At 41.6% G+C, this 26,239-nt stretch overlaps 2 protein-coding genes across 3 annotated transcripts in view; one reads left to right on the forward strand and one right to left on the reverse strand.

Moving 5' to 3' along the window:
- Nucleotides 1-9,756, forward strand: part of Rars2 (arginyl-tRNA synthetase 2, mitochondrial) — a 51,884-nt gene extending 42,128 nt beyond the window's left edge. For both annotated transcript variants that reach the window (XM_087547913.1, XM_087547910.1), the window contains one exon: nt 9,216-9,756. In XM_087547913.1, coding sequence (XP_087404039.1) covers nt 9,216-9,230 — 15 coding nt within the window. In that variant the 3' untranslated portion in view covers nt 9,231-9,756. The remainder of the gene's footprint in view (nt 1-9,215) is intronic.
- Slc35a1 (solute carrier family 35 member A1) lies at nt 1,894-24,631 on the reverse strand. Its single transcript, NM_001107924.2, is given in 8 exon segments — nt 1,894-2,927; nt 6,977-7,111; nt 7,531-7,707; nt 9,830-9,896; nt 13,095-13,247; nt 13,549-13,708; nt 20,267-20,444; nt 24,464-24,631. Coding segments are annotated over 8 exon segments (1,011 nt in total). The 5' UTR covers nt 24,480-24,631; the 3' UTR covers nt 1,894-2,802.
- Between the last annotated feature and the right edge of the window lie 1,608 nt (nt 24,632-26,239).

Genomic DNA, 26,239 nt, shown 5'->3' on the forward strand with positions numbered 1-26,239 from the left:
GAACCTCGGGTCCTGAGCTCCTCACCATAGGCCCAGGACCCCCAACCCTTTCTGATTCTGCTGTGTGATTTCCCAGCAGTGACTGGATTCCCAGAAGTCAGGAACCCCAGCTTCTGCCTCCCAAATCTTAGGGTGTTTTCCCACCCCGAGCCATGTATTGGTGCTTCACTCGAGGCCAAAACCTGTGCAGGGAAAACAAGGTCTACTGCTCTGCCTTCAGCCTGCCCAGCAGAGGGGCAAGACATGAACCCACATTCTCCCAGTTATCCTTTTGTTACCCCATGTCATAGAGATCCTGCAGCTTTGAATCAGCAAGATCTGCCCTTTCATTTTGCAGATGATACAGATTTTGCAGTAGGACATCTCAGAGCTCTGCATCTGGGCCTGAGTGGTAGCACCAGCTAGTCTGTGTGCTGGCTCTCCAGTACTGCTCTGGCGAGACCATCCAATGCCACCATCAGCAGACAGGTCAGCACTCCTACTCTCATGCTAGGGCACCCATACCCAGGCCTCCAGAAGCCAGCTCTCCCAAGTACTGCAGCCTGGAAGGAGCTGGGCTAGCTCTTCTGCTCACAGCCTCCAGGCTGACTCACCCTTACCTTTGCATCAGAATCATTTCCACTTGCTGCCCAGGTGAGGTGTGAGGACTGCTCTCCAGAGTGCTATAGCCAGTGAAGGGGCAGGACCAGCTCCACCAACCACAGGTGGCAAAGGGAGAGGAGGGAAGGACATCATACCTAATGGGACCAGTGCTCTAATTACTGTTGCCCTCAGGGCAGACTCACCTGTGCCCCTTCCACCAGGGCCAGCACTACTGTGTTTCTCAAGAGAGTGCAAGGCCTGCTCACCCAGGTGCTGCAGCCAGTGAGAAACAGAGCTCTCCCACTCTCATGACCCCAAGGCCAGCTGTCCCAGCTGCTGCAATTGGCAAGGGACAAGGCATCACCCCTGCACCCACACCAAGTGAAGGCAGCTCCTCCCACACTCTTGTCCTGGGGCTGGCTCACTTACCATTGTCAGCTCTGCTGTGCTGTACAGGCAGGGATCAGGGCCGCCCTCTCAAGTGCTACCTGGAACCTTGTGGCTTGAGTATGCTTGGCCAGTGGGAAGTAGCACTATTAGGAGGTCTTGTTGGAGGGTCACTGTGTTGGCAGGCTTTGAAGGCTCCTAGTGCTCAAACTCCACCCGTGTGGAAGAGAGATCAATTCCTCGTAGACATTGTATTCAGACTTTCTGTCCAGTGTCAGCCAGTATTAAGCCACAATCTGAGATGGAGTTTTGGCTCCTGTGTGTCTGTATACAGACAAGGTAGTTTGTTCTGACTTGATTCAATAACATTGTGAGCTTGACTGAGTATAATGTGTTAATGTTTGATAACCATAACCATCTTCTGCCAGCATTTCTACTTGGCCTGCTACATTTAATCTCAGTGTTAGTAATGTAATTCTACTGCAGAGAAGTTGGTTAGCATGAGTTCTGCAGTTGGAATAGACACTGTTTTAACTGACAGGTGTAGTCTCCCTTCTTACTGGAGAAAGTGTTCATCCAGTCACAGTTGTGTTTTGCTAATTTCTGCTCAGACTACCATTAAACTTCCGATAGCAAACCAGCTGTGGAATGGACATGTACAGTTGGGACGTATTCTCTGTCTACTCTTCTTCCTCTGTGTTTCTGTGGAGAAAGCTTCTTCTAGACCAATGAGTATTTCAGTTTTGAGTAAAATTATACTGGGACAAAGCCTTGAAAGTACAGCTCTTTGAAAAGACTTGTTATGCTGTAACTCTTCCCAAAAAATGATTTTTTTGCTCAAGGCTTGTAAGAATGAGATTTACCTGCAAACAAAAACCTTATCTGATACAGAAACTACACAAGTGAAAAGTAACTACACAAAAGTGATATAAATAAGTTTATTGCTGGATTTCCTCATTAACATTATAGAAATATTTTAAAATCACTAAAAGTCACAAATTGAGAGCCCAACAGGTAACCATACTTTATAAAAAAGAAAGTATAAAAGCGGCTTATAAAATTTTCTGAAAAGTATATCAGCTGACAGCAAAGAAATAGGAACCAGTCAGTAAATGGCACAAATACATCACTGAAGTTCTCAGTCGTCACCTAGAAGTCAGTGTCTGAGCTATGAAGTAGACCTGTTTTATAAGTTACACACTGAGTAGTGTTCCGAACTGTCCTTCCTCACTTCCATAAGAGAAGCCAGATCTTTTACTGCTATGGGGACAAAGTACTATCCATAAACTGGAGAAGAAGGCTCACCTTCCTCTCCCAGTACCTGAACAACAGAACAGTGTGCACAGAAACGGCTTTGGCACTTGAACCCTCAGACACTGTCTTAAACGTTGTTGCTTGAATATTGTAGTTTCACCTGGTGCTCTGACCTACATTGTTGTCTCCATGCTCTGTGGATATCACACACACACACACACACACACACACACACACACAAACACACACACACACACACACCATTGTCACCTCCATGCTCTATGTACAAGATCTCTCTATCTCTCTATCTCTCTCTCTCTCTCTCTCTCTCTCTCTCTCTCTCTCTCTCTCACACACACACACACACACACACAAAGTCCTTCATTCTGAAATAATATAACTTGACACCAAACACACCCAAATTAAATCTGTTTTAGCATTTCATTCAGAGTTTTCTTCTTGATTCTTATGTCATACAGTTAATTTGTTGACAATGTTTAAACTACCATCTGGGGTTGACTTAAGGCTCTAATTTATTATCAACAGTTTAGTCCTTATAGGAATCTCTTGAGATTCAAATCACACACCAATGATTCTTTCTTTTGAAGTTGTTTCTTGTTGAATGGATGTGGTATCTTGTCTGGGTAACCCATAGAGATAAATGGAAACACATACAAGAAGAGCTCCCAGTGTAAATGAAAGTGCTGAAAAGAGAAGGAAAAAAAACTATAAAAATGGTGAACTTATATAGGGCTCACATGAGCGCGCGCGCGCGCACACACACACACACACACACACACACGACAACATGGGGTATCATCCTTAAGAATGCTACCTATCTCTTTTAAGGCAGGAAGACAGGATCTCTCAGTAGCCTGTAGTCCACCAATTAAGTTAGACTGCGTAGCCAACAAACCCCAGGGATCTGGGTTTCCATCTCCCAGTGCCAGCACCACAAGCATGTACCAGCACACTGGGCATCTGTCTGTAAGCTCTGGAGAACCTCAGGTCCTCATGCCTTTTACTGACGAGCCATCTCCCATCCTAAAATCTCTGTCACTGTGGGTCTGCACTACCAGGTTGCATGACTGCTATTTTCTAAATAGAAAGATTGTCTATTTAAGGAAAAAGATAAATATCAAGGGAATGGTAACATACTTTTCAAAAACATAATTAAGCCTGTCTTGGACTGATAAAACAAAAGGATATATTAGTTCCCGTATACTATTTATAATTAAAGGAAACAGGTAATATAATATATATATGAGTAGAAAAATAAAATGCAGTATGATTTGGTTTTGTTATGATCCCAGAAAACTTAGTATAAAAGACAGTCACACAATTCAGTTTCCTAAAACTAGTGATTCAAGCCACTGAAAATTCCCAGATAGGTGGTCAGGTGATGATTACCTTTCCTGCTGCCCTTGACTCTTTTCCATGTTACTCCTGAAAATCAGGGTACACAAACTGCGTGTGAAGGCTAGCGTGCCTGCTGCACAAGCTTGAGTCCCCAGCACATGTATAAAATGGGCACAGTGACACACAGGGAGCAGGGACAGCTAGTCTAGCAGGATCAGTGTAGGCCTGCTTAGAAATGAAGGGAGTGACTGACCAGACATCCGGCATTCACCCACATGTACCCACACACCAAAAAGAAACAAAAACAAAAAGATAATAGTAAAACCCTTCGATGACCTAAATGTATAAGTAGTGTGTACATGACTCCTAATGCCACAGCTCTATATCTGACATAGAACCAGACTATATTCTATGTATGTGAACTACAGTACAATGGCCCAGTACTGATAGCTTTAGAAACTGGCATGTAGACAGCAAGGACAGTGCTGCATGCTTGCAATCCCAAGGCAGGTGGTTCAGGAGTTCAGGTAACCAGCTGCACAGTGAGTCACACCAATCTGAGTGACACCAGATAGCCCCCACCCCTAACAGGCATGTAAAGAGACAGCATCAACCCACTGTTTTAGTCCACCTATTAGAAAGACCAGCTCTGAGAGCAAAGTGTGAGGCAGTTTACATCTTAACACCTCAAGAGTTACCGGAAAGACTGCTGAGACAGAAACATTTTATATCCTTCCCAAGTTTTCCTCAGGAGCAGACACAAGGCTTATATGGCTGTATTAGAACTACAGTTAAGAGTTTACCCAAGGGGCTGGAGAGATGGCTCAGCGGTTAAGAGCACCCGACTGCTCTTCCAGAGGTCATGAGTTCAATTCCCAGCAACCACATGGTGGCTCACAACCATCTGTAAAGAGATCCGATGCCCTCTTCTGGTGTATCTGAAGACAGCTACAGTGTACTTATATATAATAAATAAATAAATCTTTAAAAAAAAAAAGAGAGTTTACCCAAGTCAGGTGAAAAGAACATCTAAAATGGTAAGTGCTTGGACTTGTACAACTTCCTTGTTATTTGCTAGACAGTTTTAAGCAAACCTGACAAACCCAGGAGACCTGTGACATTACTCACATTTAACAGAGCAAATGTGAGACATTGTTATATGATTTCCCCAAGTCTGCTGCTAATAATTACAACAGGCAAAATTTGAACCATACTATAAAATGTTTTTCTACAATACTAATAATGCTTCTACTTATAAGATGAGTCAATTCCAAAATTAAATGTAATACAGGCCAGTTTTTTTCCTTTTATGTAATATAAACATTTAACAGATTTTTCTTAGGAGTTTATAGCATAATAATTGGTCAATAAAGAAAATAATTACTACATAGCTTAAAACCAACTTGAAACACTAAGACATTATTGTTCCTTGAGTAATTAAAAAGAGATAGATAGATAGATAGATAGATAGATAGATAGATAGATAGATAGATAGATAGATAGATATGACAGCTAGGGGAAAAACACTGGAGGGATTAGCATAGCAACGGTGCCACAATATCACTGCAAACCAGTGCTCACCCAAGTCCAGAACGGAAGGACATAAGTTAAAATGTGAACCCCGGAAAGCCTGTCTGGCCGAGATGAGCCTCAGCCTGAGCACACACCTCTAATCCAAGAGCTCTCTGTTTATTGTGAACAGATTAAATAGTCAACCACAGGTCAAGAGGCAAAGCAAACAGCCAGCTGACAGGAAGTAAGGCAGGAGGATGGACATGGAGGTGCACAGGAAGTAGATAGGAGGGACTTCAGTTTGAAGGGTTAAAGACAGGATGGAGAAGGAGCACGTTCTTTTCCTTTTGGGACACTGGCTGAAGAGGAAGGTTAGCTGGGAGCTTTCTCTCCTTTCTGAGCTAGTAGGCTTTCACCTGAGCATCTGGCTCCCACGTCTTCATTGGTAAAATTGAATGGCTAGGATTTTGTTTTAAAAAAAATTTTGCACCCAATGTGACTGGAAAAAAAGGAAAAGCCCACCAACATTACAGAAGCAGAAGGCACCTGACAGAAACGGCAGAAAACACTGCAGAGGACAGGAAACGGCAGAGAGAAAGCTACAGAGGAGACACTGCCTGTGATCGTCTCCAGAGGAAGCAGCAGCTCTTCACTTTGGCTGGACACCCAAAGAGACCCGACGTCTCCAAACTGGTGTGGGCCCTGAGACAGTGTAAGCCACCACAAAAGACAAGCTGAGTTATATACACAGACCTTCCCTTTCCTGCGTTAGAAACTGGGACGTCTAATTGAGTGGCAAAGTGATGAATCAGAAAGAGTTGACAGACTAGGACACGCCCACCTCTCCCGAGAAGACAGGAGAAGGAAGCTACTTAAGTGGCAGCACAGGGAAGGGAGCAGCTTTACTGAGACAAACTGAGAAAAAGCTAGACACACGTGAAGGGAGACTAAGAAGGAGCCAGAAGATGAGAACAGACTGCCAGAGGCTAAGAGAGAATCCAGACTGAGTCAGTCAGCTTGGGGAGGAGTCTGAGCTGGAACAGCTGAGGTCACCAGCTAGCCAGACATCAGAAAGAACAAGAAAGGGCGAGCTCAGCCAGCACTGAGTCTCGGAGGCTGAAAACATTCCTGCCTAGATGAGAGGCTTCCAGTACTAGGCCAGGTTAGTGGACGGAGGCAGTGAGCCTCAAGAGACAACAACTACACCAGGTGAATAAAAGATACTTTAATAAAAGCGGAAATGAAAGGAAGCTTCAAAATAGGCCTACATACGTTAGCCCTACTACTGAAAAGGATTGTTTCTGAGTACCTACTCATACCACCGTGCTCCCCGAGGATTCATAGGGATTGGTTCTAGCACTCCCCTCTGACACGCAAATCTTCAGGCTCACATATAAAAACAGTACAGCATTACATATTACTTACACATGCATACCTTTCCTACAACTGGTTCACAGGTTACTTAGAATCTCTACTAGAATGTGTATACTATATAACCATTTATATACCTAAGGGATTGTAACACATATACTCGTATTCAGGCAAATAGTTTCTACCTAATATTTTCTAATGATTGGATCCACACATGCAGAAGCCATAGTTACATGGGACCAAATGTACAACCTGACCCACCCAGGGCATCCTGTATCTTAATTCTTAAGGGAAGATGGCCTTAACTGTTAAATAACAGAGTGGCCCTCTAAACAGCAGCTAGAACCAGCGCCCTTCAGGTTAAGCTCTAGGACTCTGAAGAGCTGGTTAACCACCTTCCCACAGCTGCAAACTGTGGGCTACACTGTAACAGAATCAGGATCGCTTTAGTGAGAACTGAGAGGCTGTGCACTGAGAGGGTCTTCCATGCTAACTGCAGACGGTGACGTACTTATCTGCAATCCAAACAGTATGACTGAGGCAACGGTAGACAGAACAATGGCTGCGGCCGCAGAGAAGCCTTTCATGATGTTGTCTGTGTACTTCACCACCACTGACGTGTAGAGGCCTCCCACACTAGCAAGGACTTGGGACACAGAGAAAAATAAAACCTTAACACTAAAACAATGAAAGCATTCTATATTCTGTTGAGATAGTTTTCATTCCCAGAGATGACACACTCATTTACCTAGGGTGAGAAGCAGACATCTGAGAAGTTGTACTAAAGCTGAGTGGCGGTTCCTATAAACACAGTTTCTCAGATGCTTAAAGACTGTGTGCACCACCACTAAATTACATGGCTTACTACTAATACATTAATTAGATGCTTTTCATTGTGAAGGGATAGCACATCAATAAAAACAAAGTTACATATTCTGAACTGGTATTCAGGTATCAGAGGAATAATTCCAAAATGCCATAAGTGCTTAGAACAAATATCTAACTTAAAAATTAAAGTAAAAAATCAAAGCAATCTACTGAGACCTTTTATTCCTGGATACTTACAGATAACAAACCAGACATAATACGTGTAGCCATAGAAAAATCCTTTTTCTTTAATTTCAGCGCCATCCGACAAGTAGGTACCAGCTAATGTCACAGCGATCCCTGACAGATACATCTGAATGTTTCTCACCCAAAGGGAAGTGTCTGAACTCTTTAAAACTTTTTCAAAATAAACTCCTAGAAGAAAAGAAATGGACATGGCAACATTAAATGAACTAATAGTCTTCAGTTTAGAACGTGCCCCAGTGTGTTATGTGGGGACTCTTCTTAATGTTAGTTAAATACACATTTATTATATAGTTTATGACATGATATATTGCACATTACCAATTTGCTTTTAGAAAGCATATAGATTAATAATTAAGAGGAAACTTCATAAGCTACATCTGACAAAAGGTTGTTAAACAATCAAGAACAGTTTCTTCCCTTTACCAAATCTCTGTATTCCTTAATGCCAAAAAGAGGCTGGCTGTGACTACACTGTCAGAGCAGTGGTCCTCCTCATCCCCTCTAACACACACATGTAGAAGTGAATGCCTTACTGTGCAAAGTTGCTGGAGTCACTCAGACGGTGTCTATTCAATGACATGACCAAAAGAAAGTGAGTAAAGCTGTTGCCCGTTGACGCATGTCTATAGACATCACATTTGTGTGTATATGTATTTTTTCCTGGGGCTTGAGGGTGAGGCACAAGTTGGTTTTTTCTTAGAGAAAAGAGAGTAGAAACCTTTTTTGCCCCTAAAAAGTCACATACCACTATTTCAAGTTTTAAATCTGGATGGAGGCATGTTAAATAGGGACACTGCAGATTTTGTTTAAAGACAGTTTATTAGCCAAAGAGGTGGGAACTGTTATTTACCAACTGAAAGGTTTAATTAAAAGTAAGATTTCTATATTAATTTTTATTTTGAGAGCTGATCTCACTGGCTGGCCCAGAACCCACTATGTAGACCAGGCTGGCCTTGATTGAATCTGCCTGCCTGTACCTCTCAGGCCCTACTGCCATCAATGCTGAGACTACGGTAGAAAGAGCGAACAATAGGACAAACATAGCTCCCAGCTGGACTTTCTGTCTGGACAGCATGTCCACCTGTGGCCTGTCACTGAGTGCAGGACTGTGAAGCCAACTTCTCTTTCCTCAGTTGTAAACCGAGACTGAACTAAACAGAATACTGGATATAAGCAATTAACTGCTCAAAAATACTTCTGAAAATCAAAAGAATAGTTTTTCAATAATTAGAATTTCTTTCTAATCTGTTGATTTTTAAGAATAAAAGTTTTTCCTTGTACTATGGTTAATTAAGTCAATTTCTAAAGTTGGCATTTTCTCTTCTCCTATAATACATCTCATTTCAAACAGTATTTTATTTCTGTAACCTACCTGCTTTCCTAGTGGAAAAGAAAAAGTCACTCTTGAAATAGGTAGAAATAAAGAAAAATACAAATATCACTAATATATTCTTTACTACTAAAAAGAGCTCTTGAGTTTCATATCTGTTGGAGCTATTTCGAAACACATTTCATTCTTACATTAAGATTCATATATTTCTTATCTTTTCTTAATTCATTAGAGGAATGACTGTCCCTAAATGACTGCATACTTTCCTGTTTCCTTGATGTTTTGGGCTGTTCTTTGGTATTACGCTTGCTAAGGTACATTCACCCACCTCCTCTCTACTCCATAGCTCGCAGTCTGTTGAAGCAAAGAAGCAAAGGAAGGACTTGAGGTTACAGGCGACAGACACTGAGCTGGGGCAGCAATGACCTACGCGGCAGAGACGAGCTTGAGAACTGAACTCTGGGAACTGGGACGTACTTGTACCTGGCTGAAGGTCAACGTCCCTCAAAGTCAGAGTCTATTGACTTTAGTTCTTGCCTAAACTAAGATGGTCAAGATGACAGAAGTATATTCTTAAATAATCGTGATTCCAAAGTCTGAACGAAGTTAAATAAGCCACATATGTACTGGGGGACAGTGGACACCGAACAAACTAAGTCCCTTATGGGAATAAAACTGCTGAGATAAAGCAGCTGGGTGGAAATGGCACTCGGGAAGCAGAGACAGGAGGATCTGTGAGTTCAAGCTATCCTGGTCTACAGAGAGAGTTCCAGGACAGCCAGGGCTACACAGAGAAACCCTGTCTTGGAAATAAACAAACAAACAAACAAACAAAAAGGCAAACCAAAAAATAAATAAATAAAAATTGTTAGGATAAACCAAAGAAATGAGATCTAGTTTTTACGGTTCAGTCTTTTTTAAAGAGAGTTCCGTACTAAAACAGCGCGGTTTATAACTTACCTGCAAATCCCGAGCACAGCACAGCAATGGCTATAGCTCCAAAGCCTAACAACGGGTTCTGCGCTACCTGCAATTGTAAGTTTTAAGAGTGACTTTCAGTGACTGCAACCTGGATCAATCCCATAGTCCAGCCAGCTTACTACAGACAGATGTGTTGCCTGGCCTGGTGACACACAGCTTTAATCCCGCACTCAGGAGGGAGGCGGCCAGGGGTAGGCACATTAACAACAGCAACAAGAAGCCCACGTTAGACTTCTACTGAAAGTACATTCCATGTCAGAGATTATATAAGAATGGTACAAGAGCAAATAAAGTGAAAAGACCAATTTTCAAAGTAACCAAAGCATTTAAGTTGAAAGCATTTCTTGAACACAAGAGTTTTACACAGTTGACCTACTTGTTAATTTTAATCTCTTTTCTTCCCTGAACCAAAACATCAGTCCCAAGAACCCAGTGGTTGCTCAGTCCACGAGACTGGATGATTCAGCAATTTTAACCTGGTGCTGAGCTCCTAGCAGCAACAGAATCGGTGAACTTGCCAGGAGGAGTGAAGACAAGCGGACAAAATCAGTTTCCTTTTCCCCTTTTATCTGGGTTGCAACCGGAAGATAGCAACCCATATTTAGGATGGGTTATCTCAAATCAAACAATCTGATTTTAAAAATCCCATCCTGGCTAAATAGACAACAGAGTCTGACCATCAGACGCCATAGAAACAGATCATCCAACTTAGTCAAGCCTTCAGCTGACACAGCATTAGCTAGGTCAAACTAGAACCATACATGACCCATAAAAACTTAGAACCAATGTTTCAGTAAGCGAGGAAAACATAAAGCTAAACTAAAAGATGGTATAGCCCACAGACTGTCCACACCAGAAATCATAACAGTCAAAAGAAAGCTAGCTATGGATGGGGAGGGGGTAATCAAGGGCCTAACAACAACCATTCCAAAGTTACTGTTTTAAGCTCCTAGACCAGTTTTACCCTCCCACATTCAAAGAAATGTAGTCTGCAAAAACCAAAACAAACAAACCAAGAAACCCAACAAAACAAAACTGGGTTCCAAAGCCTTTTACTTCCTGCAGCCCCATAAAAACCCTCCACTTTTAACAGAGGATGAGTGGTGAGCCAGCCTTACAAATACACAAAATGTTAGAGGAAGAGACAGAGGAAAAGACCCAAAGGAAGTCATCTTCTTCCACAGTGAATAGCAGAGTGTCTCGGCAAAGCTAACAGTAGACAAATCAGTTACTTAGTTCATCTATCAGATCACTGTTGAAAACTGACAACATTTCACCTCAGGACTCTTAAGGGTTATGATGATGCTCCGTGATTGCTGACTCTTGACTTTGCTCAAGTTACAGCTTTTAATCTCAGTATAACAACAAAAATAGAAAAGAAACTGAAATTTGGAAAGCCAGGCCTAAAGTCTAAGCTCCAACTTTTTAAGTACTTAAAATATTCTTAATGTAATTCTTACCCAAAAGAGGTAACCCACTGTTACAAGGTGGTAAGGAATGAATGTATGCAAAAATTCCTATCTACAAGGTAGGTATTCCACAAAAGACAACTTTCTCATCTGACAGGATGAGTTTAAATGCAAATATTGGTTTAGTATAAACTATCTATACTACAAGTACAAACAAGTTGTACTTATATAATATCAATTGAATATAACCACAAATGGATCTTATGCTGAGTTAACAGTTAACAGATCTAATAATAATATTAGAAACAAAGGAGCTATACCATGCTATGGCCAATATGATCCAGGCATGATCTGGAAACAGAATCAAGTGCTAGGGCATACTGTGGAACGACAGAATAATACATCTGGAAGTAAAATACTGGGCAGTGCTAAGTCAGGGCTCGGGAAGTCCCTCTCTCTCTCTCTCCCTAGAAACCAGACCACGGAAATAAACGAGTATAATTGGGGAGAGAGGACACCTGAAGAGTAGGGATGTGACTTACCCTCGAACATTCACAAGTCCACTCTATGAAATTAGTATTTCCATCATTATGACATGAAGAACAATGAGGATTATGACACTCAAAACAACTCAATTAAGCAACTTACAAGTCAGAGTAGAAACCTGTACATAAAGGACTACCTTTACACATTTTCCTACCCACGTGAGAACACCCCTCGGCTTCCATCCCATCACCGGCAGTGGGCACACTGCCAGACTGTAGGTTGCAGGAGAGTGAATACTGGATGGAGAAAACCTTACCCAGCATTTCCAAAAGATGACTTAAAATCTGGAAATGCCCAGGACATCAAGAGAAGCCTGCACAGGTTACCTATTAACAATCTTTGGACAAGTTACCTCAGCTGACTGGACTTAATTTCTGTGGTGGGTTAAATGAAAATTCCCCCGTAGGCTCAGATGTTTGAATGCTTAGTCCTCTGTGGTGCCAATACTCGGACAGACTTAGGAAATGTGGCTTTGCCGTAGGATATGTCAGTTCAAGTTGTGAGCTTCAAGTTGGAACTTCGCCAGCCGTACTGCCTACAACTCTTGCCTGCACTCCACCATCATGGCCTGGAAGCCTCCGGACCCGTGAGTCTGGATAAATGCTTCTATAACTTGCCTTGGTCATGGTGTTTTATTACAGCAATAGTACAGCTACTGATACAATCTTGTTATCCTTACAAAAACAAAAACAAAACAGGAGGCAAATACTGAAGGGTATCTTCTGTCATTAAATATTTTATCACTTTCCTCTTAGAAACAGAAGGCCAATCATACTCGCTACTTTTCTGTTGCTGTGATAAACCATCATGACCAAAGCAACTGATAGAAGAGTGTGTTTCCTTTAGGACTCAGCAGTTTCAAAAGGAGAAGAGTCCATAACCGTCAGAGTGGGGAAGGCAGGAGGGAGGCATGCCAGGAGAACAGCTGAGAGCTCACATCCTTGAGCAGAAAGAACCCTGCAGAGAGAACTGAACTGAGGATGGTGCCTGGCTCTAAGCCTCAAAGCCTGCTCCCAACAGCACACTTCCTCCAGCAAGGCCACTCTCCTAAGCCTTTCTCAACAGCTGAACAAGTGCATGGTCTACGGGAGGCGTCGCATTTAAACCACCACATTATGATCCTTAATAACTATGTAATGCTAAGAGGGAGAGCCCAACCATAAAGCAAAGCACATTTTAAATCAAAAGGAATATTACACGCTACAATCATCGAAGTGACTGGAGTGAGCAGAGCGGTACTGAGAGGGAAGTGTCCTGTGTTACCTGTGGTACATGGTTTTATCTCTTACCACGACTTTTGTAGCTTGGGCTGGTTTCCACTGTACAAGTGTGACCCCACCACACAGCATGAAGACCGAAATCCACTGTAGTTTGCTGAGTGATCGATTTAACATTAAAACAGTACATAAAGCAGTGCAGGGAATCTTCAGTTGATAGGTCACCTACAAACAAAGCAACAGAATAAATTCATCTAACGGAATTATGTCTAATATCATTAACAGAATTAAGAAAACACTTGTGAATGTAATAAAAGGTTAATTTAAAAAAATCTTTCTCCATTTAAAAAAATTCAATGATCTCAAATCCCAGGTTTTTAGTTCTTGTATTTTTTCTTTTGAGGCAAGGTCTCACTATGCAGCCGTGGCTGGCACTGAGCTCACAGAGAGAGATATAGAATGCTGGGAGCAAAGGCATGCACTGCCATGTCCCACAAAACAGGTTTTTATCACTAACTCAGCTTACCTGGTACACTGCCGCATCCAGGTTACTGAGAGCTAGGAAAGCCATGTTGTTCTGCACAGCATACACCAGTGACGGCACACTTAACTTCAGCAGCTCCTTAGGGCTCCCCAAGACGTTTTCACTCAAAGAGGCTTTAAATCTACCCAAACTGCCTGTTTCTCTTCAAAAACAAAAGGGGAGATGAAGGGAATGGTGAGGCAGAAAGCCAAGCAGCCTTTCCGATCAGTGCTAGGTAGTGAAGCCAGTCTTGTGCTTGCTAAGCGAGTCATCCACTGAGCTGCATCCTCTGCCTTTGTTTGAAGCAGGCTCTTACTCTGAGACCCGCCCATCTTCACATCCCACGGCTGGGGTCACAGGCATGCGCACCATGTCTGCAGTGCTCTGATAACGAGAATCCCCCACACGCGGTTAACGTTCTGATGGCATTTGCAGTGCACACTTAAGGATTATGCCCAACTAGTTTTAGATTCATTAATAGAAACAGACCTATAATTTATTCCCATTTAAAAAAACAAATTTCTGCTTAGAAAAAAAGTGTAACGATTAGGTAGGATTATCACCAAAATCTTCTGGTCAGAGTTCCAAGAATTTTTGAGCCCATTAAGTAAGAGACAACTGTTACCTATAAAGACTAACCCTCGCCACTTCAAGTCTGCTGTGCCCGGTGTGCTTCTGCATCCTCGTGACGATCGGGGAGCACGCCGTATCTTTAAACTGCCCTCAAATTACACATGAAATGCAAGTAAGACAAGGCTACAGTGCTTCTGCAGCTCAGATCTGAAAGCAAGTCATCCTTACTTATAGATTTACTGGGTGCTGATTAAATGGGAAATAAATCCTTCTATAAACATACTCTCAAGATACGTCAAATCTGTATAATTCTGTAATTTTAATAACAGATTAAATTCAGTAAAAAGAAAACCATATCTGTAATGTACAAAAAAAAAATGCCTACTGGTTATACATGGTCTTAAAACCTATCCAACCAACCCCACCCCTATCCCCACTGAAAGAAGATGGCTTAATCTGGCTTCTGCCTCTACCAAAATGCACCCATTTGCTTCCTAGATATAAAAATAAAAATGTGTTTCATAATAAGCATCAATATCCCTCAAAAAATGGTTCTAAATGTAATTCAGAGTGCCCTGAAAGGACCACACTCATGTTTAAGATGATTATGGGGGCCTGTGGTGTTTATTAATATTAGAATCAACATTTGCAAATATTTTTATATTTAAATGCTACAGGAACAGTTACTTAAGTTCTAGGATGGCAACAAAATTTTGGCCCATTATTGTCAAGTATATGGTACAACTATATACTTGATTAACATCTTAACGAGAGTATAAAGAATTATCAATTATCTTTCCCTGTGTAAAATTTAAAAAAAAAAAAAAAAAAGCTCCTAAGGGATCGAATTGAAGCCTGGTGGTTAGCTTTAACTGTCAGTATCCCCTGGGGAGGGGGGCTCCATGGGAGATTCTCTGGATTAAGGAGAGTCTCGCTTTGCTAATTAAGATAGGTATCAGCATTCCTTCAGGAGGGGGTTTTCATATGTGCAAAGAGAAAAGACAATGAGCTGTGCACCAGCCTGCCAATGTGGCACTGTCCCTCTTCCGAGTGTCCACAATGTGACCAGCTGCCTCTAGCTACTGCCACGGTGACTTCCTCGCCAGGACTGTAACCTAAATTGAAGCTTGAGAGGGCAACTGTCTTAGACATAATCTTATGTACCTATAAAGTTTGCAAACATCATTGTACCCTGGCAACTACAACTGTATGATCCTGGCTATTGCCGCTTATACTGTTTCTCATAAAGGTATAAAAGTCTGATTGTTCTCATTAAATTGCCACAGCTTAAGTTTTGCTGTGTCCCTTCCAACCAGCCTGGTTCCATGCCTCACAGTCGTATCAGGTGACCTTGGCCTGAGTAGGTAAGCGGGCATTTACACTGTTATTCTGTTCTGCAGTAGGAGAAAACGGGAAAGCAACCAAATGTGTATGAGTAGTGACTGGCATATGGCATACAGCGGAGAGAGATTTCTGTGTACTGGTGTGAAGAATTCATGTGTGAAAAAATGATATAAAATATAAAAACTGAGTGGCGCACACTAGTTACTGTATTCCACACTCACTGCCTAGCAGTTTCGTGCATATAACTAAAATACCCCAAGTAGACCACATAAGCGTTGTCAAGAACCCAGCCATACACTTGTCCACACATCTCTCTTCTTCTTGAAGTTCTCATTTCTGCTTGAAATAAGTATAATTTCACATTCCAAGCAAAATGGAAAGCTATGATTAAAATCAGTAAGAATGGAGGAATCCTAAATTAAGTAAAACAGAAATCACTACTTCAAATGAAGAAGAAAATTCTATTTCCGAGGAGAAAGAGCCCACAGCACACATCATTCATTACATGATGTAACACTTAAAGCAAAAGGACTACATACAGACCACTGGAGCGCAGTGAGACTGGAATAGAAACCTCGTACGTCTTGTCACATTTATCTCTGTGGGAGTGTGTGCATATGCATTTTTCTGCCCGCCACAGTGCTCACGTGCGACTTAGTTCATCCCTCCACCACATGGGCCCAAAGATCAACTCTGGGTCATCAGACTTGGCAGCAAGCACCTTTGCCACTTGTTGAAGCATCAGGACAGCCCAGAAATGTTTCTCCATTACTTAGTGTCTTTATTTATTTTACAACTCACTCACAGCTTCTCCTCTCTCTTTTCCTCCCAGTCCCTCCCTCTCACCTCACCTCCTCCCAACATCCTCAGAGAAGGGGCATGGATATCAACCCTCCTTGGCCTATCAAATTGCAGTAGAACTAGGCTCGTCTTCTACTGGGGCTAAACAAGGCAGCCCATTAAGGGGAAGGCATCTAAGGCAGAGACAGCCCCTGCAGCTGCGTTAGGAGTCCCACATGAAGCCCCAGCTGCACAACGGTTACATATGTGCAGAGGGCCTAGGGCCATTCCATGCCTGCTCTCTGGTTGGTGGTCTCATCTCTGAGCCCCTATGGGAGCAGGTTAGACTCTGCATGTTTTCTTGTGGTGACCCAGACCCCTCTGGCTCCTTCAATCCTCTCTCCCCCTCTTCCACAGGATTCTTCAAACTCCACCCAGTGTTTCAGTCCAGAAAATCTTAGTCCACTACCTATTTCAAGACTAGCCAAATGAGTAAACATCCTGGGGCTAACGGAAGCTAAGCTCATCTACACTGCACAAGGAACAAATGAGAACTGGAGCTGGTGGTGCTGAACATAACTGTTCTGATGTCACTGGAGGTGCCATGCAGAGAAACGGGCATATGCAAGTGTGTGTCTGCATAGGAGCATACATCCTAGCTCTGTCTGCTCAAAGAGCCCAGCTCAGTGGTTCTCAACCTTCCCAATGCTGCAAACCTTTAATAATTAATTCCTCATGTTGTGTGATCCCTCCCCAACCATAACTACCTTATAACTATAATTTTGCTACTGTTATGAATTGTAACATAAATAACTGATATGCAGGCTATCTGATATTCATTTGATCCCTGTGAAAGGGTCTTTGACCTCCAAAGTGGTCTCAATCCACAGGTTGTGAACCACTGGCCTAGACAGACTAGTGTAGCAGCAACATCTGTAACAATATCCATATTCCTGTACCTAAATAGGGAGAGAGAGGGAGGTTTGCAAAGGAACAAGAGATCAGGTCAGGACAATGGCATAAACCAGTTGCAGGCTATAATCTGTTTAGTCAATCTGTCTGCCTAGTGCTACATTTTTCACATTCTAATGCTGACTGTTGGTGATGTTATATTCAAAATGGCCCCCAAATACAGTGCTAAAGTAAAAAGACCCTACTGTTCTAAGCGTCTGAAGGCTACATGCAATATGAAGAAAATGCATCTAGTAAATAAGCTTCATTCACACCAGGGTCAGAGTAAGCCATGAGTTCAGTGTCAATTAATCAGTAACATTTAATAAGTGCCTTAGCTTCTCCTAACTGTAACAAGATCACCTCTAGAAAGTGAGGGTTTATTTTGGATCAAAGTTTGGAGGCTTCGGTTAGCCCCGCTGCTCTTGGCTACACAGACAGTGCGTTACATTAGGACCACAGTACCCCACAACTATTCACCTTGTGGCCAAGAAGTAAAAGAGAGAAAGACCAGAGTCCCACAGTTACTAGAACCATGCTGGGGATGAGGCCTTCAATAGACCAAAGCACAAGCCTTTAGTGAACACTGAGGATCTAACTATAGCATCAAATATATCTCAACCTGGAACACACATGAAATAGGTTATGTACTGATCCATTCTGCAGCACCTCATCGTAAAGGGCAGACATTTAAATAGTTCCAAACATTTTAACAATCATCTCCAAAGATATAGGCCAGGCTAGCCTGAAACCCACGGAGACATACTCACTTCTGTCCCCCAGGTGCTGGGCATAGAAGACTTGTATGCCATTATGCCTAGCCCAAACATGCTTCTTAAGTACTAAAGTAACATCCTGGTTACGTTTGTCCAATTTTTAAAAAGATAATTTTCCATTTATTTATTTACTTAGTGTGTGTGTGTGTGTGTGTGTGTGTGTGTGTGTGCAGGCACATCAAGGGGAACATCAGTTCTCCTCATTTCCTTTGGGTCCCAGAGATCAAACTCAGATTGGCAGACTTAGCAGCGAGCATCTTTAAACACTGGACCATCTCACCAACTACTTTTTAAAATATTACTGGTTTTCATATGTATATAAAGAAATGGCAGCACTGGGAGTATCTGGAAATTTTTAATATTTTTTTTTCAAAATCTGTACTACTAAACCTAAATAATTTTTTGGTTTAAAATAGTTAACATAAAATGAGTTTTCTATATAGGGTGTATGTGGGTAAGTTGCAGAAAACAAGACAGACTTGCTGAGTTATAACAAGCACTTGCTAATCTTTAAATACTGGTTTCTAAAATGTGTAATACTTACGAAACTGTAATTTGGGCTCTGATATATGGTAGCAGATGCCTGTTATTTCAGCACTCAGGAGCCTGAGGCAAGAGAACATGAACTACAGAAAGTTCAAAGCCAGCCAGAGTAAGACAAAAATGGTAGTAATAAACATAAAATAGTCTATATTCGAATTCTTGAGTTAAAATTTTTCTTTCCCTCTAAGTTGGTAAACCCTATATTTTTCCAAAAGGAAGCTCAGCTTTAAGATGATATCGACTGCTATATGGAGACTGTTCTGGATTTTAAACACTGACTTTGTCCGTGAGATGCCGCCTTGTAAAGGTACAGTAGGAACTTCCAGCTGGCATCATCCCGATGAAGAATGACAGAATAAAAGATAAATTTCCAGAAAAATAAACTTTATTCCATGGACGGCTTGGGATTTTACTACACTTGCATATGAGTGCCCCTACCCATAAGATAAATTTGAAATTCAAATATTTTTAAACCGTTCTAACCATCCACCTCTAGTTCTTTTTTCTTTTCTCCCTCCCCAGACCACTGCCAGTGTATCCTTCTCCGCATGATCTTTTGAAATCATTTGTCCTATTATTTTATTTTACTTTGGTTTCTGTCTCTCCCACTACATCTGTTTCAAGAAGACAGGGGTCCCATTGATTCACCCCTGTCCATCCACCACGGGGAAACTGCTGAGCAAAGGTGCATGAGACCAGCTTAGAAATGTTTAAATCCAATTTGCCTGTCTCTGCCTAAAAGCCATACTTACTGTTTCCCAATCTCACCAGTATGCGTGACACTTGCATGAACTCTCACCTGCATACATGACACTGACATGAACTCTCAGCTGCATACATGACACCTACATCAACTCTTACCTGCTTCAATGCTTTAAATAGTTAGATCCTCACCTCATAAACCCCCAAGTCATTTACGAGCAGGGTTTTACTTAATTCTTATTTAATTCTCAGCACCCTGTATCTCTCCTCCAATGAAAACACTGGAAAAAATGCAACTTCAAGGAAGAAACAAGCACATGAAGTTGGGAGTAAAACTGGCTTCGTCCTGTTCGGAATCCCAGTTGTCACCTTCCCATTTGCCGCACCTTCAGCTAAACTGATTCTTTGATGGCGTTACTGACTCAAAGCTCAGCACTCTCACGTGTCAGCAGAACCATCTTGAGGCACTTCATCTGCTGCATTGATAAAATATGCTATGTCAAAATGTTTAAAAATTAAATGAAATTACTTCCAGGCATCTGCACAGTACCTGGCGCTTAACACAGGAAACACCCATAAAACATTTAGAACTATCGTTCTATCCCTCTAACTCTCCTCCCCGTAAGGTCAAACAGCAGAGATCTTAGGTTTCATGACCTATATTGGTTCCTTTTACAGAAAACAAAACAAAACAGCACAGGGAACAAACTGCTTTTGGGCTAGAAACCACCATTTGCCAACTCCTATTTGAAAGTTGGTATTGAAAGAGAATTCTTCGATTTCAACCTCATCAACACTGGGGTTAGACAGTCCTGTGTTTTAAAGGGCTGTTGTAGGCACTGGACAATAGCGAGAATTCCTAGTCTCTATCCATCAGAAGAAAGTACATGCCTATTATGACAACCCAAACTGTACCTCTTCAGGGGTGAAAACTGTCCCTAGTAGAACAGTCCTGCCCCAGAACAATCGAATACGTAAAGATATAACTTGAATTTTTAATACTTAAGCTGGAGGAAAGAAGAATTTAACTTTCTAGAAGTAGTTTTACTTACTTAGCTAGAAGGCCGACACTTATCAGTAACTTTATAACTTCTGTGATGCACACGGCTGTGGTTGAAAAGTAGAGTCCTTCCGCTGTTGTCCTTGTATATCTTAAAGCTATGGTATAAGCGGCAGCCACCAGAGTCATCACTGTCAAGCAGTATAGTTTGAAGAATAGACTGACATTTTCTGGAAAATATGTGCAACAAAAATATTATTTAGCATGTGTACATATACATATACATATATACATATATATATATATGTGTGTGATGCTAATCGACTAGCTAGTCCTTAATGTTTTCAACTGCTAGCACCATTTTTTAAAAATATGACATATAAAACTCAATTTCCAAATAATACTTTCTGATTAATTGAACATAAAATACTGCTGACTTTAAAACTCCATACGAATTAGGCAAAGATACTGTTTAGTGCCCCCAACTATACAAATACATGGCATACGAATCTTTGTTATTTTTGAACAATTTTACACACACACACACACACACAAAACTTTGATTACAAACCTGTGAAAACAAAGTATCAAAGCAACTGTAATACATTCTAAATCTCAAGACGTTAGAAAAGGGGCTTGAGACCTGTCTGGCTATATCTGTCATTCCAGTGACCTACGAGGTTGATTTGGTGTCTGCTTGGCTAGGCTGTTGCTGCCTTCCTTCCTCACCACCTCACCTATATTCCTCCTAACATGCTAGCTCTACTCTCAGTCAGAAAGGACACACTTCCCAGGTAGAAGAGGCCACTCCTCATTCCCCGTGTGTAGAGCACACACAGAGAGCTGTGCTCCTCGGCTACCTCTAAATATGCTCTTGAAGGTAACAGAATGAAAATGAAAGGCTCACTGAGCAACAAGAGTGCAAATGAAGGTAACTGGAGTAGCAGACAAATGCAATCCCAGCACTCATGAGCCTCCGTGTCCTGGACAGTAAAAATGTCCCTAGTAGAGAAGTAGAGAAGTATTGCTCTACAACAATCTAATCCATAAAGATGCGACTTGATAACCAGGCTTGGACCATATCCTAAGACCCTGTCTCAAACACACACACACACACACACACACACACACACACACACACACACACACACACCCCACAGGTTCATGACATTTAACATAGAACAAATTACATCTAACCTCTCTCTTGTTTTACTGCATTGTCTGAAAGTGAATTGGTTAACCCAGAGAACTTAGTAAAACCTCTATTAATATAAACTTGAAATGCAGGATTTAGCAGTCCTCACTCAGGGGCCAAAGACAGTCCAACACCTTTGGTAAATTTACAATCATTGGGGAATCCGGTTTCCCCCTTCTTGCTTCCTGCTCTGAGACTGCCAACACCCAAGGCTCGAACTATTTCTGCTTTCTTTTTATGACAAAATTTAGAGTACCATGTAAGATTTAGGTGAGAAAACCAATTCCCACAATTGTGTTTTTATTAATTATGAATGAGTGGATCTAATCCTTTGTCATTGAGATCTACTGAGAATGGAGTCATACTTGATCTACTTGGTGTTCAGAGTTAGCATTTTGTCATCAAATTAGTAGCAAGTGTCGCCCTTCGAACACTGTTCTTAGCTCATGGGTTCTACATAAATAAGCAGGGTTACTAACTTGGGCCCTACTGTGCCAGTCACAGTCTGAAAATCCTAAGGATGCCAAGTGACTCCAGGGTGCTATTTTTTAACTGACATCCTATGTGCTAAGCATGCTTTTGATCACACCTTTGGAAGCCTAATCATAGGTAAATAAAATAGGTGTTCCTAACAGATACTTTAAAATATGATTATCTAAGAACTTAAGGAAGAGTATCTTCATATAAATATTTCCTCCTAGGTGAATTAAAGCATAATGTATAAGTTGTAGGCAAATTCTTAAAATTTAACCAAAGAAATACAACAGAAAAGAAGAAATGTGTCTTATAACTATCTCTCCTTCCTAAAAGGTCCAATAAGCCAGATAAGCAAGGCTCATGTAAAGGACAGTGAAGGAAGTACTATAATACTTCCATTGTTCTAAAACTTTCCTATGAAAGAGTTTATGATTCCAAAAATATGGAGCAATTACATCTAATCAGTCAGCACAAGAGAAAGCAAACTACACCATCCGTATTTTTATATGACGGCTCAGAATGGCTTTATATTTTCAACTGAATGGATGGAAAAATGTTTGAGTCCCATCTCAAGTCACATGGAAATCATGTTAAAATTTCAGTGTCCATAAATAAAGTGTCATTAGGAGATAGCTCTTCTCATCTGTCTAAATTAGCCTGCCTACAGCTGGAGGGTTCAGCAGCTATGAGGGAGAGTAACTAAGCTCTCTACAGAGACTGCCCATCCATGACCTGAAATTATCAATATTCTCATCACTAAGGAAGGAAAACTCAAATCACTTTTTTTTTGCTGTGTTATAGGTTCCTGATTCAAAAAAGCAAGATAGTTTAAATACTGAAGATGTTTAAATCCAGAAAACATATTATATTTTTTTTTCTTTCCTTGAGACAGGGTTTGTCTATGTAGCTCTGGCTGGCCTGGAACTTGCTGTGTAGAATATTCTGGACTTGAACTCATATGTTCTGCATGTCTCTGCCTCCTAAGTGCTGGGATATATAGGCATGGGCCATTATCACAGGGTGGTTTTTTTTTTTTTTTTAAACACTCATAATGAAAAGCCTGCTAATGTAATCCTTAAAAATAATTAGTAATCAAAGTAGAAAAGTCTAAGTTTAGATACTATGAAACATACAGGACTTTGGTGTGCAATACCACTTTAGAAGCTAACATTTCAACGTTTAAAATCGATTCTTGAAAACATGATTTTCACTTACATTTCAGTTTAGCATTACAGCAAAACATTTTTTCCGCAGTTCCTCATTTTCTGGTATGGAATTTCATTATTAGGAATTTCAACGTTTTCAGGATAATATAAAAATGCATGGTACATAGCTATTTTAAACTTTACTAAGAATTCAAATCATAAGAAGCCATTAATCAGAAACCTGGCCCACTAAATTATCCAGCACCCCCCCTTGCTAAGAACCTGTTACCTTCCACAGTATTTGTTTTTGAGTAGGAAATACCCCCAAAAGAGTCAGTCCGGAGTTACACTTTGTTTTCCACTTACATCTTTTTTTTTTGGGGGGGGGGTCTTTTTTTCGGAGCTGGGGACCGAACCCAGAGCCTTGTGCTTCTTAGGCAAGCGCTCTACCACTGAGCTAAATCCCCAGCCCCTCCACTTACATTTTTATGGGGACTGTTATTGTCATGCCTGAAAGCTTAGACATTTCAGGAAGTAGCGGGTAAATAATCTTTACGATGACTCTAAGGAGGTATAGAAACTATTCCATTAGGATAAAAAGTGCAACACACCCAAATGCAACAAAGTATCTACTGGCAAGAAGTCTAAATCTGTAAACTGCTAACCACCCTTGATTTGCCTGCTGCATCTTTTAAGTGTTCATTTGTCAATAGCCCTACTTGTCCTATTACTCCCTTCCTGAATGATACAGGACTTATCTGAAATGAGACAATCCACCACCACACAAAACGTATATGGCACCTGATGTTAAATGTCAATTCCACCCAAAGATAAATAATTTCACACCCACGCAAAAGGATATTCTTTAAATGCTTGTCCAACATTTATTTAGACTTAAAGCCAGTGCTCATGGGGGAAATGGTGAAGATGGAAAAAAAAAAAAATAGCGATGTCGTTGCTACACACGAGGGCTCAGACTACTAATTCCAGCGCTTGAAAAACTGAGGCAGGAAGATCTCCCCGAGTTTGAAGCCAACGTGGGCTACAGAATGAAACCATGTAGTGTTGGTTCCTGCTTTAAAAATAAATACACAAAAATGCCATCGCCTCTTAGCCTGTCCTAGCCACAGAGCTACAGAACAAAACCTCAGCCTTGGGTCCGGCTTACATAAAACTTGAAAGGGCAGTCACTATAGCACTGCCCAGTCGACCCTCCATCCGGAGGAGCAGCGCGCGCCCCCTCAAACCCTGAACTCCGAACCACAGCCTCGCTCCAGGTAGGAACCTGGCCGGCGCCCGGGAGGCTCACTGCACCGACGTGCGGGTGCAGCCTGCAGCCGCTCCCCGCAGGGAGCGCACGACCCCCGTAGCCGGCCCGACCCGCAAACCCCGGGCCGCCGTTCCCTAGTGACCGCCCTCAGCCCAGCCTCACCTCTTGCCGGAGCCATGGTGCAGAGAGAGCCTGCGGAACTGACGGCCCTGCGGCCATAGAGACACGCCGGCCTAGAGAGCCCGCCGCACCAGACCCGCGAGGAGGAAGCAGGGGCTACGGCGGAAGCCGCGCGGCGTGCGGAGCGACAAGTCTGGGAAACCCGGTCCTACCGGGGCTCTGAAAACCGCAGCTTCCGGTTGGCTGAGGGGGCGGAGTCAAGGTGGCGGAGCACTTCCTTCTGGGGATTGCTGAGGGTCCCAAGAGATTGAGGCCACAAGGATTTTGAAATGCTCTTGATTATTGTTTGTGTGAAAGCCGTTAGAGAGGCTCCAAGAACTCGAACTTCTGTAACTTTTACCTCCACCACGGTCGTCCATGGTTACCTCTTGGATAAATTTAGTATATATTACATACTGCTCGGAAGTTTTGTGTCTGCCTTCATCATCCTTACTGTCACTGTCTATCCTGACTTGGTAACTACAAGATCTTCGGACAACAAAAAAGACCTCAGAATATTAGATTGCACTATAACAGGCACTTCAACCACTCTAATGGTTATTGTGACTAGAGGATGTTATTAGAAAATAATCCTGGGGTGAAATGGCTCCTGTTCAAAATATCTTGATGTGGGGTTGATGGCACATGCACGTAATCCCCATATATGAGAGACTCAGACAGGAAAAATCTGTAATCGAGTAGTCTGGGTGACTTAGTGAAATGCTGTAAAGCACACAACAAAAAAAAAAAATTGATCTTTGAAACTACAGAAATAGCATCAGCCCTGACAGTAATAGGGATACAGGATTCTGAAATAACCCAATAGCTTCCACCTTTAGTAGCACTGTCCTTTTGAAAAATCCTCTTTGGAGAGTTCTATAGGCATTGGATGTATGTACAAATATATCGCACCTCTTAACGTGACTGGAAAACTTTTAATTCCTTATCATGATATATTACTATGATGTAGAAGATGCCCCCAGATAGACTTTTTTTTTAAGGAGTTAGAACTCACGAATACTAGGCAAACGGGCTGGAACTAAGCTACATTCTCAGCCCCAGAATTAACTCTGTAGAGTTTGATATTCATTTAACCTTATTTGGGAATAATATTATTCCCAATTATGTTTGTAAGTGTGCTCGCTAATGCTAATCGCCGTTCCTGTCGTTAGTATAGTTCATACATGTGGAATTATTCAGTTTCTTATTCTACATGTATTTGAGCACACAAATAGGAAACTCAAGACTTGAACTTTGTGATTAAAATACTCTATCGCATACTAATTGTTTTACAACTACTGCTTCCCATAGATTTTATCTTCCCACCTTTGAGTATCGTGTTCTTAGTATTTTAAAGAGGCAAATGGCTTTATTAAGATTCCATTGCTATATGTTGTAGATCACAGACTCAAAGCAAAGCAGACTGGTTTGTGTTAAATTCTAAACAAGCTTGTATTGGTTTACCACATACTTAGTGATGTATTTGCACTAAGCATTAACATTCTTTAAAAAGTTGTTTAAGGAGCTGAAGGTGGCCCTTGTATGTTCTTTTCTCCAGTTAGCTTCACAGTCTTGGTGTTCAACGTTCGCTTCTGCACATTCTGAATGGTCTGAATAATCACAACAGATTTGCTGATTTCAAAGGTATAATTGAGATTCTTTTCACTTTGAGTTTTTCTCTACCTGCTGACATCTTACGGAAAGTCTATCATATGGCCAGAAAGGTATAGAAAGAAGGGAAATCAAACCAGAGGCTACTGCTGTTCTCTCACCTGAAGC

The sequence above is a fragment of the Rattus norvegicus genome, chromosome 5 (genome assembly GCF_021556685.1).
Source record: "Rattus norvegicus strain SHRSP/BbbUtx chromosome 5, alternate assembly SHRSP_T2T, whole genome shotgun sequence".
Classification (NCBI taxonomy): Eukaryota; Metazoa; Chordata; class Mammalia; order Rodentia; family Muridae; genus Rattus; species Rattus norvegicus.